At 43.4% G+C, this 14,997-nt stretch overlaps 1 protein-coding gene across 3 annotated transcripts in view; it reads right to left on the bottom strand.

The window, feature by feature from the left end:
- The window catches only part of LOC144946510 (PDZ and LIM domain protein 3-like), a 134,681-nt gene that overhangs the window by 21,707 nt on the left and 97,977 nt on the right, over positions 1-14,997 (bottom strand). For all 3 annotated transcript variants that reach the window (XM_078875465.1, XM_078875462.1, XM_078875463.1), the window contains one exon: positions 819-1,048. In XM_078875465.1, coding sequence (XP_078731591.1) covers positions 819-1,048 — 230 coding nt within the window. The remainder of the gene's footprint in view (positions 1-818; positions 1,049-14,997) is intronic.

Raw genomic sequence — 14,997 nt, 5'->3', positions numbered from 1 at the left:
AACCGCCACCGTTACTTTTCCCTCTTCATCTTCTCATCATGATGTGGCTTTCACTCGTTCCTCATTCATTCAATCCGTTCATCATCATTCACTGTCATCGATTTCGCTTTCACCGAATTCACGCATCACAGATGTGCCCATTGCTTCCTCTCATCTCTTTCATTCACCTCATCTCCACCATTACCTTAATATGTGCTATCGTTAATTCCGTATAAAGCGCCTTGGATAAAGCGTTACATACATTTATTTAAGGTAAGATAAGATCGTTCAAACTGATAGGAAAAGTCGGCTTACGCAGGACACGTCGCCAGAGGCGATGATGGCCGTTAGTCAACAACAATTATGGGGTGGCAGCCAAGGGATTGAACGCACCCAACAGAACATCCCGCAAGGAGATGGATCTATAAGATCAGTTTGTGTGCACTGCAGGATAGTGAGAGATGGCGGTGGCTTTGTGGAGGCCTTCGCCCAGCAGTAGATAGACCATGGCAGCAGCTGATGATAATGTCAGCGGGTGGGCAAATCCTTACCCTGGCTACCTCGGACCGACAACTGCCGCAGTGGCGAGATGTGCACTCCCTCACCTGATATGCAGGAGGTCGTGCGTTCGATCCCGACCCTGATGCCTGTACGTTTGGAGTTTGCATATTCTCCCCGTGGCCGTGTGGATTTTAAAGTTTTTTCCCTCCCGCTGTTCTAAAATTCCACACGAGCCATCAATTGTGGCCAGGTCGCTTCTTACAAAGAGCTATATAGCTCAGTGAGCCTTACCTGGTAAAGCACAAAAGAGTTTTAAAACAGTTTCAATCGACACTCACATTGTGGGCGTCCGCGGCATGGGCGACCGTGGCGGTGGCGAGGACGGCAGATCGGGCTCGGGGCTTCCGCCAAACTGGCCCTGCACGGTGTGCTGCAGGTTGTCGTTGGAGTAGAGGTGCAGCGGCGTGTTGTACTGCGCATTCACGATCTGCTTGGCCGCCTCCACGTCGCTGTGCGCGATGAACGGTCGCGCTCGCCGGTTGTACCCGCTGCCGATCTGCCGCGAGTCCTGCGGTGGTGGTGAAGACAAAGGATCCCCCAAGGTTAGTCTCGCGCGTAGATTGCCAGGGGCAAGTGCTGGCCGCCGATACCTATCCAGGCTGGGGCGGTGCGGCCGGAGCGATCTCGTGCGCATTCGGCATGCAACGGTACGTGGAGAGAGATACAGACGCGGCAGCTGATGTGTGTACGTATGTTGAGCTTCTATCGCAGCGCGCGTAGCCAACCGCGCTGATCGGAGGTGCACGATGAGGTATTCGTCTGGGTGCTACAGATGCAGAAAATGCTTCGGTATCAACGACCCGAGGAAGGCAGCGAGGTGATACAGCCCGCTGCTGCTGAAACTTAGTGCCGATTAAAAAAGTCTGAGGCTGGCATTTTTATGCTTTTGTGGTGCACAGATGCACACATGGTTAGATGGGTGCACACCCACGCAGGAAGCGGTAAAGTTACCAACAGAATTATTTTTTTCAATTGAGCGTTAAATTGACAAACAAATCCGTATGTTTGTGAAACAGTACGGTGTATAAATAAACTGATGTTCCAGTCTGTAAACAGGCTCTCTCTCTCACACACACACAGGACTGGTATATACATCTCCGTGCATGCACCGTATCAACTTCATCCTTTTGCACAGCTGCTCAGCACAGCACACAGGCACACCCAATAATTTGGTCGTTTCAGATTACAGGATCGTTTTGCCATCTGAGCAGGTGGCCAATTCACTTGCGAGCACCTCGCAATTTAAACATTTATACCACATTCGGCCCCATCGTCTCGAACAGAAGGGAGCTAAGAAGACACCGCAATTGGGGTGGAACGACGCCAAAGTGTTTTTGCAGTTTAACACATCGGCTTTCGCGAGACCAATATTATTCAAAATAAAGGTTTCTGGGTTAGATCGTGTGACTATAATTGTGTCGTTAACCCACCACCACCCGACACAGACAATTAGTCAGGTTTGTCACGTAAACAAAACGTGCCGATAAGTTACTACTTCAGCGTTGGAGAGTAAAGCCGTTTACAATTTGAGTACGACGTTTCGCTGGTGATTACAACAAGCTCCGTCAGGCGATTTGCCGGAATTGTGAAGAAGTCTTCCTGTTTCCGGTTTTGCACACCGCACAATGAACCCGGCTGCCCACGTCACGGCTTACATTAGTGGCGAGGGAGATCTGAACCTGTCCTGGTCGCCCCCAACAGCAACACGCCCAAGCATGGTGAAGTACAGTCAAATAAAGCCCACGACTGAAAAGCTCTGGGCAGACCTTCATCCAGCAGTTGATCAACAAGGGTTGTACATTTATACCACAATTGCCACTTTTTAAACATCTTACCTACAAAGTCCCATGAGTCTTATTGCTATGATGCATCATTTAATTCCAGGATGTCGCTTTGTTTTGGATAAGTAGCAGCAAATGACTAATGTGTAGATTTTTGCGGTTGTTGCTGGATAGTTATTCGACGTGTTTTTGTTGCTTCAACAGGTTCAACGTTACACTACATGGGCTGGAAGCTTCTTCAGGAATTAAATATTCAGTTCTTCAGCGCCAGAAAAAGCTCCCAGCAACGTGGAGTGTAATGTCATAACGCCATTTGGCACATGGAATAACAAGTGACACAAAATTTAAAACACGTCGGAGAGTTGTACAGCACCAACTTTTCTAGCTACGTGGCTTTACCGAAAGAATCAAAGAGTGTGGATTCCTGCAGTCACGAAAGCTTCAAGTCAAGATAGCACCAACTTCATCATCAGACCAAAGACACATTCTCGGCTGTCCCATTGTGGCACAAGTGAACATTTTGTTGACAACACTCGTTATTTTAAACTTGTAAATGTTGCTTTATCCACATTTCCCGGTGCATGGTACGTACCCGACTATTAGACAACAGAGTGTTTTAATTGTTGCGTGCGATTCGAAAATATTTTGCCTTTTTTGGGAAAATAAACAATAGGAAAATCTGAACTCCCGCTGTGCCAAAAAGCATTCACGATGAACACTGGAACAAAAGAATTATCCATCATAGAGGTTATGTGGGTTAAATCGCGCTAATATACATTTGTCGCTAAACCCGCCACCACCCGACACAGCCAATTAGTAAGGTGCGTCACGTAAATTCCTTTCCAATTCCTTTCTAGTTCAGCACACCCGGTGTTACTTAATGGTAAACATTACGGTAATAGCTGCATTTCATAAAGCAATAATTACAAAGCTGCATGTTACTGGCAATGCAGCAATCAGGTAATTTATTCATTTGGAGGCCATAAAACCATTCTAAGATTACGCACGAGATAACTAAGATCGCCACTACGAAGTTAATCATTGACGTCTGCATAACTGATCATAGCACCGTGCTATTATTTGTACATAGAATCCTGTTACTGCGTTAATGTAGTTATTTCTCTCCTCAGCAACTAAAATTGTAGCTAAAATCCATAAAAACATCCATGACCAGTTCTTTTAAAACACATTGTGACATTTACTAAAATACAAAATGAATACTTGAATATCACATACTGTTGATATAAAATAAATACACCCGAATACGATCTCACACACGCAACTAACTTAACATATCAAGCGGTTAGCACAGAGTGTATAGGACAACATGGTGGCCTATGGCCTATGTTCAATTCCCAACCATGGTTAACGCCAGTGGTGAGCGATATTTAAACCGGTCCTGGACCCCCTCATTCAACCGACACTGACCAGCATGGCGAAGTATGGTTTAACAGCCCCCCCACGACAAAGGGAAGCCTTCATTCTTTAAAAACTTTTTGTTTGACCAGGTAAGGCCCAGTGAGCCATATAGCTCTTTTTCAGAAGCGACCTGGCCACAAACGATAGCTCAACAAAGTGGCTTATCACGTGGGAATTTATAGCAGACAAATACTCTAAACAATTGTTTCTAAATGTAGAGGGGTAAACCAGAGGACCCAACAGAAAAATCCACGTTACCACGGGTAGAACATGCAAATTCCAAATATACAGCAGGCATCAGGGTTGGGATTGAACCCATGACCTCCTGTATACCTGATGAGGTAGTTAACATCTTGCCACCACAGTCCATTCAACAGTGGGATTCACAACGGCTGAAACATATTATTATTAAGTTTCAATATAGCTCGTATTTTTTAAGACAATGTCTAAGGAACGTTGTCTTCACACTTCACACAGACAACACACCGGCTATGTTTGTGCAAGAAAAGTATGACTGTCATTCAACAAACTATTGCAGAGAAGGCCACAGCATTTCTAGAAGTAAGGGGTGGTGATTTCATAGGAACACCTGCGGAGGGATTGACATAACAGGGCGAAGTTGGGCGACAGACAAGCCATAACACAGCGGGATTTAATCCAAGCACTTGTGCAACTGAAATGTCATTGCAAATCTCAGATAACCGTGCACATGCATGTGTGCGTGCGTGCGGGTGTATTTTGAGGTGCTCGCAAACCACACTTGCCCGACCGTCTGTTATACCAGCGGTAGTCGCTAAATCATCAATGGAGCCGTTTAGAATTTTCCTCCAGGTGTCACAATCCATCACGCCTAGGCAGGCCTCCTGTTACAGGCCATGGGGGAATCTTTGTCTCTCAATTGTACATTGATCCGCACAGCCCACCTGTGAGAGGTGGTCTCCCAGAATCCAAGCACTATCCATGCTCAAACCTGCTTAGCTTCCGGACCCTTTGACCTGGGTTCAATTCCTGGCCAAAGGTGACATAAGTGGGCAAGTGATATGACAAGCTCTCCTGGTTCTACCAGAGCTTGGCTCGGGCTTAAACAAGTACTTGTGTGTGGTGTGCATACATTTCAGTGCCAGCCATACAGATGTCCATGGAGATGGCCACAACCACTCCCTTCATGTGCTGTGCTGGTCGTGTTTTTTTTTATTATTGTGTGTTGCTGATAAAACTTGCGGTCTGTATGACTCTGTAGTAGTCCTTGCACTGGCTTTTGTCATTGCGTGCATGAGCACAACATCTATAAACCAACGTTCGAATGTATTCCTTAGTGACTCCGGAGCCAAACGCGTTTTCCTTTTGATCAGTAAATGCGTGTACAAAAAGACGTACGCACGCACAATGGGCCGCTATTGCCAATGTCCATTTGAAAGCAAAGTATAAACTTTGAATATAATGGGTGACTGCATTTCTGGAGAGTGTGCAAGGTCCCCCATCTATTCAACTGGTGAAAATGAAGCAAAGCAGATGTAGTCTTATTCTTTGGTTCTTTTCGGTTAAGTCACGTCTAAAAATAAAATAATAAATTAAAATAAAATAACATATTACGACGTTTCGATTGCAACACAAGCAATCATCATCAGGCATAAAAGAAATAGCAACAAAAATCTAACTAGATTTGCTATTTCTTTTATGCCTGATGATGATTGCTTGTGTTGCAATCGAAACGTCGTAATATGTTATTTTATTTTAATTTATTATTTTATTTTTAGACGTGACTTAACCGAAAAGAACCAAAGAATAATTCCTGCAGTCACGAAAGCTCCTAAATTAAGATGTAGTCTTGCTAAACGTGCGTACAAGACGCTTTATATCACGTTTATTTGCTAAACACAAGGTCACCAGCATACCACGTGCGGTTTTTCGTCAGTCCGCTGCTGGACAAGTAGGGGCCTCCCCACACCACATGGGTCATCAGGGGCATTCAACCATACTCTACCACGCTGGTCAGCAAGAGGTTGGTGAATTCCCCGGAGCATAAACAGGGGGCAATAGAAGTACAGTACAACAGCGATTGTTACCGCACTGCACTCTGCTGCTCACCACATAGCCCAAAAGCCTATAGCAACCTACTGTGCATGATGGCTGCCCATCCAGGCACCTAAACTAGCTGCTTCACGTCTGAGATCTGATGAAATAGGACACATTCCAGGTGATTTGGTCATAGACGTAGGTCTTAAGAGCCCCTGCGTAATCCACAGTGGCATCTGCCACAACCTCAACACAGTAGCGGCTTGGCAGCTGCTTTCTGAACACAGAACGTTGGTCCTAAGCCAAAAATGGGAGCTTGAAGTTGTCCGTGGAATGTTGAATTCCTGCAATTTCAGGCAAGCTGAGATCACTGGACCAAAAGAGAAGCTGATAGAGGATGATGACGATGATGATGATGATGATTGCGAGTGTGCGTTGAAAACGTATACGGTTTGGCAAGAGACCAGGTTCATGGGGGAGCTTTACACCACCACAGCTTAGTGCATTTAACGCATTCCATAACTGACACTTGTTAACGAAACAGGCGTATCCGTGCAAAAGAGCACCGGTAAGTGTTTTTGAGTCAATATTGGTGAGAACATGTGCACACATGTTTGTTTGTGGGTGGAGGGGGAGCAACTGGATCCGATGTACGCCAGGGCTAACGATCACAAATACAGGCGATAGGGAAACAACGTTTGGACTGTTGGCTGTGTGAGTCGAGAGAGAAAAAAACGTTTCTGTTTTTCATGATTCGTCCCCCATTATGAAACTCATTTTGGTTAAGAATTCCTGCGTTTTTATGTTACATTGGGACCTTGCACGATACCGTTCAGGGTAGCCATAAATATATATATATAACAAACAATATTAGAAAAATACCCTTTCCGAGGTGATTTGTTTAACGAAAATAAACAAGATGGATAGCATGATCAAGCATAGCAATAACGCACAGTCCTTAGTCAATCTACTGCTCGATGAAAGCCTCGCTATACTGTGTTGTTCATGGTGGGGAGGGGGGGGGGTTGGGCTTGACCATGCTTAACCACACTGGGCGCCACAGTAGTGAGACGTTAACTACCTCGCCTTGTATACAGGAGGTCGTGGGTTAGATCCCAACCCTGACGATGCCTATATTTGGAGTTTGCCCTTTCTCCCCGTGGTCACGTGGATTTTTCTCTGGGTCCTGCGGTTTTTCTCTCGACATTTAGAACCCACATGCGTTTCGAGTATTTTGGCTGCTGTACATTTCCAACGTTATAAGCCACTTCGTTGAGCTATCGTTTGCGGCCAAACCACTTCTGAAAAACAGCTATATGGCTCAGTGGGCCTGACCTGTTAAAATAAAAAAAAAACTGTTGCCTAATAAATAACAAATGTGAGTTTCTGAAGGATGAGGGCCCAGGACCGGTTCAGATGTGAGCTGTGGCCCACAATCGATTGCAGATCTCAGCAGACTAGCAGCGTAGTAATCAAGCACAAAGTTACACAGGAAAACGAAACTACCATTCAGCAAGCGTGAATCAATACTTATTCCTGCATTGGGCGCTGAGAAAATACGATATATATTTACGACCTTTGATATCAATGTAAACATAAACGTTTCTTATAACCCTCCCCTTCTGGGTAAGCATTTCTTCACAATGAGAGGGCTTCGCAATTTTTGAGTGAGACCTCCTAAACGTCAAGCTACCAAAAATACGAAAACTATGTCACGTTTAACAAATTGGCAAGTGAGCATTACAAAACAAACTCGGGGAAAAGTAACAAAAAAATTATTGACCCAGCAAATTGCTGTGCATGCGGAATAACGCAAAGCACCATTAAAATAATACGGATGGTGTTGGACAAAAAAAAACCAAAGCCCCTAGCCCATTGTTTGAGTTCATACACGGATAAAAAAAAGGCAGCTAATCCATTTGCTGAATGCTCAGCAGATGAGTCATTGCACAAGCCCCGTGCACTGTGACAGATTGCAGATTCACAAGGAAACCCCTTATGGTGAGAGGCAGGGGAATAGTCTTTGTTTAAATATCGAAATAACTCAACGCATTCGTCAATAACACTGTGGCCTTAGGGGGAAATTAGACAATAGGTGACGTTTTGGGCAATGGGCCTTCTTCGAAACACATTCTGGTGTTTGGTTGTTTGTAATTGTGCTTGTGCATCACCAAATAATGTTCATATCGAAACCACAACAAAAGAACTGACCTGCTGCGAAACATTTTCTGAAGTCATGTCATCATCGCCGTCATCATCATTATCATCATCATCATCAGGTGCCATCTGATCCTAAGGTTAGCAAAAGTGTTCTTCCGAAGCTTCACTATTTTCTGCTTCCCTCTTCATCTGCAGCGCTCTGATGTCAACCTCCCTGTCCTGTCGCTCCTCCGCATTCTTCGTGGTCTAGCTCTACACCTTACGTGGTTTAGAGAAGATTGCATGGATGCGGCTAACCAGACGATGTGTCATGCAGGACAATACGAAACTCACACAAGGAGTATATCCTATAGCCACAACCCCCCCACTCCCACCCTCCCCCCCATTTAGCCTGCAAGGGCAATTGCTGTTTGCAAACACCCAATAAGGTCAGCATAGCACACGAGGGTGTTGGAGACTTGGGGACTACGTCTTTGTCTGACCATACAAGGCACAAAATGTAAAGCCGAGTCAGCCGAGCAGAGAGCAACACCACAAATGAGATGTTTGGCTTCATTAACACGATCTATGGAGCTTCAGCTTACAAAACGTAAACGTGACTAAATTATCAGCTTATCTATTTATACAGGAGGAGCACTGGAGGTGGTGTAATGGTTAGTACGCAGGATTTGTCATCCGGGAGCAGCAGTTTAAGTTTCAAGAGTTTATTTTATTTTACGTAGCCAGTTTCCTGGTTGTTTTAGATGGGAGATTCGTGGTGCTTGAGCACAGCAACAACAAACGAAAGACAAAAAACAAAAATATTGCAGAGAATTCCCCGGGTTGACTGTTCCCCCCCCCCCCCCTGTTAATCAGAACGCATCGGGTACATAGGCCTGGCTGATATTCGCCGACGGTTTTATATATTTTTTTTGTCACCCAACGTTCTGCTACGGGCCTTCGTTCTCGTGTACAGCAAAAATCTAACAAAAATATTTAAAAAAAAAAAGATTGCAGAGGATTAATACAGACAGGATCGTTAACGGAATATGGCACAACTACAATGGTTGAAATCATGGTGCAAGTTTTCTAAATTCCTCTGCCGCCTATGTCCATTATTAGGAGGCCACTGAAGCCGTGCAATTTTAAATCTATATTGAAATCGAATTTGTTTAGAACGGTTTTCTTTGGTTCTTTCGGTTAAGTCACGTATAAAGATAAAATAATAAATTAAATAATAGCATACTACGACGTTTCGACTGCAACACAAGCAGGCATAAAAGAAAGAAATAGCAACAAAAATCTAACCAGAAAACTATAGACAGACACACAAGCAGACAGACATCACAAAGACACACAGAGAGAGAACACGTATCGGCAGAAAGAGAGAGGTCGTTTCTGTGACGGTGCCTTAAATATAGAGAGGGGGCGGGGGTGGAGAGAGGGAGGGGGCAGAGAAAAAATTAGCATGTCAATGAGTGGTACGGTACACAAGCTTGAAAATTAGGAGAAAGACACACTAAAATTAAATAACCTAGTAAAATATCGAAATGTAATGTAATGCAACACAGAGAGTCGGTCAACACACAATTAACGCATAGCCCGGTTGATTACGTATTTCAAAGATTGCTAAGTTAGAATTTAAGTGTGAAAATTCCAAAGAGAGGACACAGGCAGAGAGAGAAAACAAAAAGCCAGAGAGAGAGAAAAAAGATAAGCTCCAAAATTGAGATTGTTTAGAATAGTTTTTTGTGTGTTTAGTTTGTTATAATTCCCCGCACCTCCAATTAGCACGGTTGGCTATGTACAGTGCTTACTAATATCGGAAGGGAGAGCATTCCAGACGGCCGCAGAAGCGCATCTGAAAACGCGCGATGCAGTGACCGACTTTGTTCGATGGCTAGTCAAAAGTCACTGCATGTATAGTTATATACATGTAAAGCATTCCTTAGTTATTCAGGAGTTGTTAAGATTGAAGGCCAAAGCCTAGGAATCTCCTAAGAAATAGAGGCTCCATTAATGGGCTGACTTGTGTGCTTGTGTTCAAATCATTAAGTCATTTTTGTATAACCAGGTGAACTCTATTCAACAACGTAACAATAATCACCTCCGCACAAGGCATAAGCGGCCTTCTATTAACGCGTGATTCCGTGTTGATTCGTGCAAATGAAGAATTATAATATTCTTGCGAATATTTTGATTTAAAGCTTTCGTGACTGCAGGGATTCATCTTCTTGGTTCTTTCGGTAAAGTCACGTAGAAGGGAAATAATAAAATAAAATAAAAAAACGTAATAAAATACAATTCTCACGACGTTTCGGCCACAACACAAGCAGCCGTCCTCAGGTGAAGAACAGGTCTGTCGGAAAGACAGATGCTTTAAATCGAAAAAGACAGACGCTGTCTTTCCGACAGACCTGTTCTTCACCTGAGGACGGCTGCTTGCGTTGTGGCCGAAACGTCGTGAGAATTGTATTTTATTATGTTTTATTTTTATTACTTTATTATTTCCCTTCTACGTGACTTTACTGAAAGAACCAAGAAGATGAATCCTTGTGAATAATTTAATTTAGAACACGTAGATATGTAAAACACGTCCAAAACTATTAAATGCATACTGTCCAATCCAAAAATGTACTGGAAACTGACTGGGATGGCAGAGATTCTAATTGTAAATGCAGATGAGATTATTTTTTTGTCTCTTGAGATAATTATCGCATGCAAAAAGATTTCCCCAAAATGTTACATTCACCTGTTTGAATCATTGCATACAAATCCCGAGGCCAGGGCTTGCTTGCGATGGGCAGAAAAGAGAGACGGGAAAAAAAAGGAACACGAGACGCCTACAGAGCTGATCACCATCTATATTATAATACAATAAAGTCACGCAAACCTCAGAATAGCAATGACTGTAATCCACCTCGCAGTCGTTAGACAACCGTGTCATCTAAACGTCAAAAATAACGATTGGATAATTATTGTTTTGCGAGTTTTTTGTTGCTGTTTGTCCTCCTCTTTGGCCCACCTTCCATAAGACACACAAGGTACAGGCAGGGATAGAAATGAAGAACACCAATTCACAGGCTTGGCAAGTAGCCAGATAAATGCTCACCCCTCCCTTCTCCATCCGTAATATTCATTTGACACCTGGCAACGCTGCTACCGTTCCAGCTCACGCCAGCATCAGTGTCAGTCTTATTTTGTTTACATTTCAACTGCCAAGATGTTGTCTCGGTTAAATATATATTTTTGTAATATGATTAGCTTTGTAAACAAAAAGTTACTTGCGCATTTATAGACGGTGGGAAATGTAGAATCACACACACACTCACACACAGGCCACGTTTCTCTCAATCAACCTTTCTCTCAAAGGACCTTGAGAGAAAGGTCTGGTTCGTGAGGAGGACCTCGAGACGTCAGATGAAATACTTGGTGAAGTTGTCAACATTTAGCACAGTTGGCTACGTACGGTGACTTTACCGAAAAAAACCTAAGAGTATGAATCCTTGCAGTCACGAAAGCTTCAAATCTAGAGGTGCAAAGGAAGTTGAACATACAGATATATAACGTGACAATTGTCACGATTTGGGGTCATGATTCATGAGTAATGTGTATATGTCATGTTTGTTGTGTCTCAATTGCTATTGACCTATCTAATTTTTATTGGCTTCATCTTCTTGGTTCCTTCGGTAAAGTCACGTAGAATGGAAATAATAAAATAATAAAAATAAAACAATAATTCTCACGACGTTTCGGCCACAACGCAAGCAGCCGTCCTCAGGTGAAGAACAGGTCTGTCAGAAAGACATTCTACGTGACTTTACCGAAAGAACCAAGAAGATGAATCCCTGCAGTCACGAAAGCTTTAAATCGAAATTTTTTATTGGCTTTCTGGATTTTCTGTCACGTCTATATTGTCAATCTCAATCGTATATCACCGACCTCCAACGCTCAAATCTCATGTGTCCCATTTGTAACTTCACGAACATCAACTCTCTTTCGTATCGTCCGTCTCATTTCTGTTCCCTGCCTTGTTTGTTCCGTTCGCCGAAATACACACTCGCATACAGTTACAAAAATCATAACACGTGATTTAAAGCACTGCCATTAGCGAAGAAATACATTCGATAGATGAATTGATGCAGTGCGACACGCCCAATGCAGCGCGTATGTGTGCGTGATACGCGTTCAAATAAAGTAAACCAATCGCTCGGAGGTTGACACATCTTTCATTTCAGCCCCTGACATTCCTAAAAATCAACCACGCTTGAAGTGCATAAAAATTATATACACGCACATGCGCACCATTTCCCCCGTGGTTTTAAACGCCAGTTCTACAAAATAACACACTCGGCGTAATTGGAGGTCAGAGGTGGGCATCACTACTGACATTTTAATAGCGTGCTATTAACATACCTCTTCCTCAAAAATCGGGACCAACTATTAAGCGAGTCTGGTCTGGATTTCACTTCAACCTGAGTCTGCGTTTGGGCACAATTACAGCGCAGGGCTTACGTAAGAATTTCAAACATTTAGTGGCGGCAGGGTGACTTTGGGGGAATAATCCCTGATACCAAGGCTCTGTGTTCTGTCTGGCTGGGTTCCTGAGCTCCGCTATGGCTTACGGTGGCATTAATTACATTGAGGCACACGTCACCGTCACTCACTTATCGTTGGTGTTATGCTGACACGGGTAAGTACAAAGTGCGCAGCACAGGATTGGGCGTTCACGTAACTCTGCGATGCGTTTTCGGGTCGTAGTGCATTTTTTTCGGCACGGTGTCTGACGTTTCAGTCCCTGTACTGGATACTTCTTCGTGTGTTAAACCCCCGAAAACACAGCTATAATGCACAGCCACAAAAACTTACTCAGAAGTAGCATTCAAATAGGATATTGCCACTGAGGAAAGAAGCCAAATCAAAATCTGTACCATAATTGCGAAAAAGGCGACTTTCTAAATAAAAAAAATTGTGTGGAGTAAAATCCAATTAATTCTTCAAAGTAAAAAAACACGATGTAAGGCGACTTTTGATCAATGGCAAAACATATCGGCTTCGAAATCATCTTGCGAGACTAGATAATAAATCTCAACATTATACTGTCAAATCTTACTTTTCCTCCAAATAGCATCTTCATATCTCAGCTTCTGACATTCATCCAGAAACCAAAAATCAGAAAACAGCTATCAATAAAAAAAAATGTAGACTCTGCACTTAACGTAAATATAATTAAGAGTGCAAGCGTACGGCATACGCATGTAATACGAGTGTAAAGCCCATTGACAATCAAATGTAACACATTACTTGCCAGGAGTTCATTCACCATTGGAACCTCCTTTGCCAGTAGCAAAATATGTAATTGTTTTTTCACCCTTTTATCTGGCAACAAAACTGACACCTTTTTTTTACAAGGAGTCATGTTTGCATTGACCACAATACCTGCGGTCGGAATGCAAACAAAAAACACAACTCTGATAATGTATGCACTGTCCTTTAAATTGATTGGTCCACACCCGAGACAGCTTTTCTCAGAGCCTAGTCTCACATGGTGTTGGACCAGGTGACGCCAAAAGGCGCCGGAGTTTATTCAACCCACAGTGTTTTTACGGGTTTAATAACAACAACAAAACCTGTAATAATAACAACACAATAAAATTATATTAAGTACAGTAATGTTAAAAAGTAGTTTCATAAGGCAAATGTAACAATTGTAGGAGATTCATCTTCTTGGTTCTTTCGGTAAAGTCACGTAGAAGGGAAGTAATAAAATAATAAAAATAAAACATAATAAAATAATTCTCACGACGTTTCGGCCACAACGCAAGCAGCCGTCCTCAGGTGAAGACCAGGTCTGTCGGGGTCTGTCTGCTTTATTTTTATTATTTTATTACTTCCCTTCTACGTGACTTTACCGAAAGAACCAAGAAGATGAATCCCTGCAGTCACGAAAGCTTAAAATCGAAATTGTAGGAGAGATTACCCAACAATTACTACTTGTTGTATGAATTTTAAATGGGGCTCGTAATTGTGCTGGACGATTGTAAATTGTAGAGTGGATATGCAACAGGCCAACTTCCCATAATCTATAAATCATGAGCTTTCAACCGACTCAGTATCGATTTGAAATTCGTGGAGTGATCTGCACGAACAAACATACAAGCGTGACAGTAATAATAATAATGAATACAGACGAGCTGATAATTATTATACAGTTTGTAGGATCAAGCTTCATTAAACAAAATGTAAGCAATAATACGTGAAGGCAGCTTAAATATTCCAGATGTTTAATGCATGCCTTTAATACATCACAGCAGAGGTCGCAACCGGGTACCCGATACCCGTACCCTACCCGATACCCGGCTACCCGTACCCGGCCGCACCAGGGTCGCAAACGGCTACCCGTACCCGTACCCGGCCGGGTACGGGTAGCCGGGTATCGAGTAGGGTACGGGTATCGGGTACCCGGTTGCGACCTCTGCTGTGATGTATTAAAGGCATGCATTAGGCCGTGAGTCACTGGTGAGTAGCCGTTTGTCACTCATTTCGGGTAGGATACGGGTAGGGAACGGCTACCCGTACCCGGCCGGGTACGGGTACCCATTTGCGACCCTGGTGCAGCCGGGTACGGGTACGGGTACGGGTAAGGAATCAAAACCTGTTTGCGACCTCTGCATCACAGCCTCTCAGCGGAATGGATGCCACGCACGTCTTACTACGGGCACAAAATATGCTCGAGATCAAAAAAAAGTATATGGAACTAAGTGTATCGTAATAACGGTTAATTGAAGCTCTCCAGTCGATGTCAAACCCGGAATAACATGAGTCTGTGCAATGACGGGGCGTTCAAATGGCTCATGCCAGACCTCAAAAGAGGAGCACCCAATCGAAATTCTTAGCCGTGCGCGCACATTCGTGGGCAGTCTGCGGTGTACAAACGATGTCTGAGGGGAAAGAAAAAAAGAGGCACGTTCGCCAAAAATGTAATGCAAGTATCTTTAAAAAAATAATGTGATGGGAAGAATTTCATTCCGTACAGCTCCGTTGCATTTAATTAGAAATTTCCCAACAAGTGATTTCTATTTGACGGAGAAAATACTGTTCT

The sequence above is a fragment of the Lampetra fluviatilis genome, chromosome 41, assembly GCF_964198595.1.
Source record: "Lampetra fluviatilis chromosome 41, kcLamFluv1.1, whole genome shotgun sequence".
In the NCBI taxonomy this organism is placed as follows: Eukaryota; Metazoa; Chordata; class Hyperoartia; order Petromyzontiformes; family Petromyzontidae; genus Lampetra; species Lampetra fluviatilis.
This window is presented reverse-complemented; position numbering and strand designations above follow the sequence as displayed.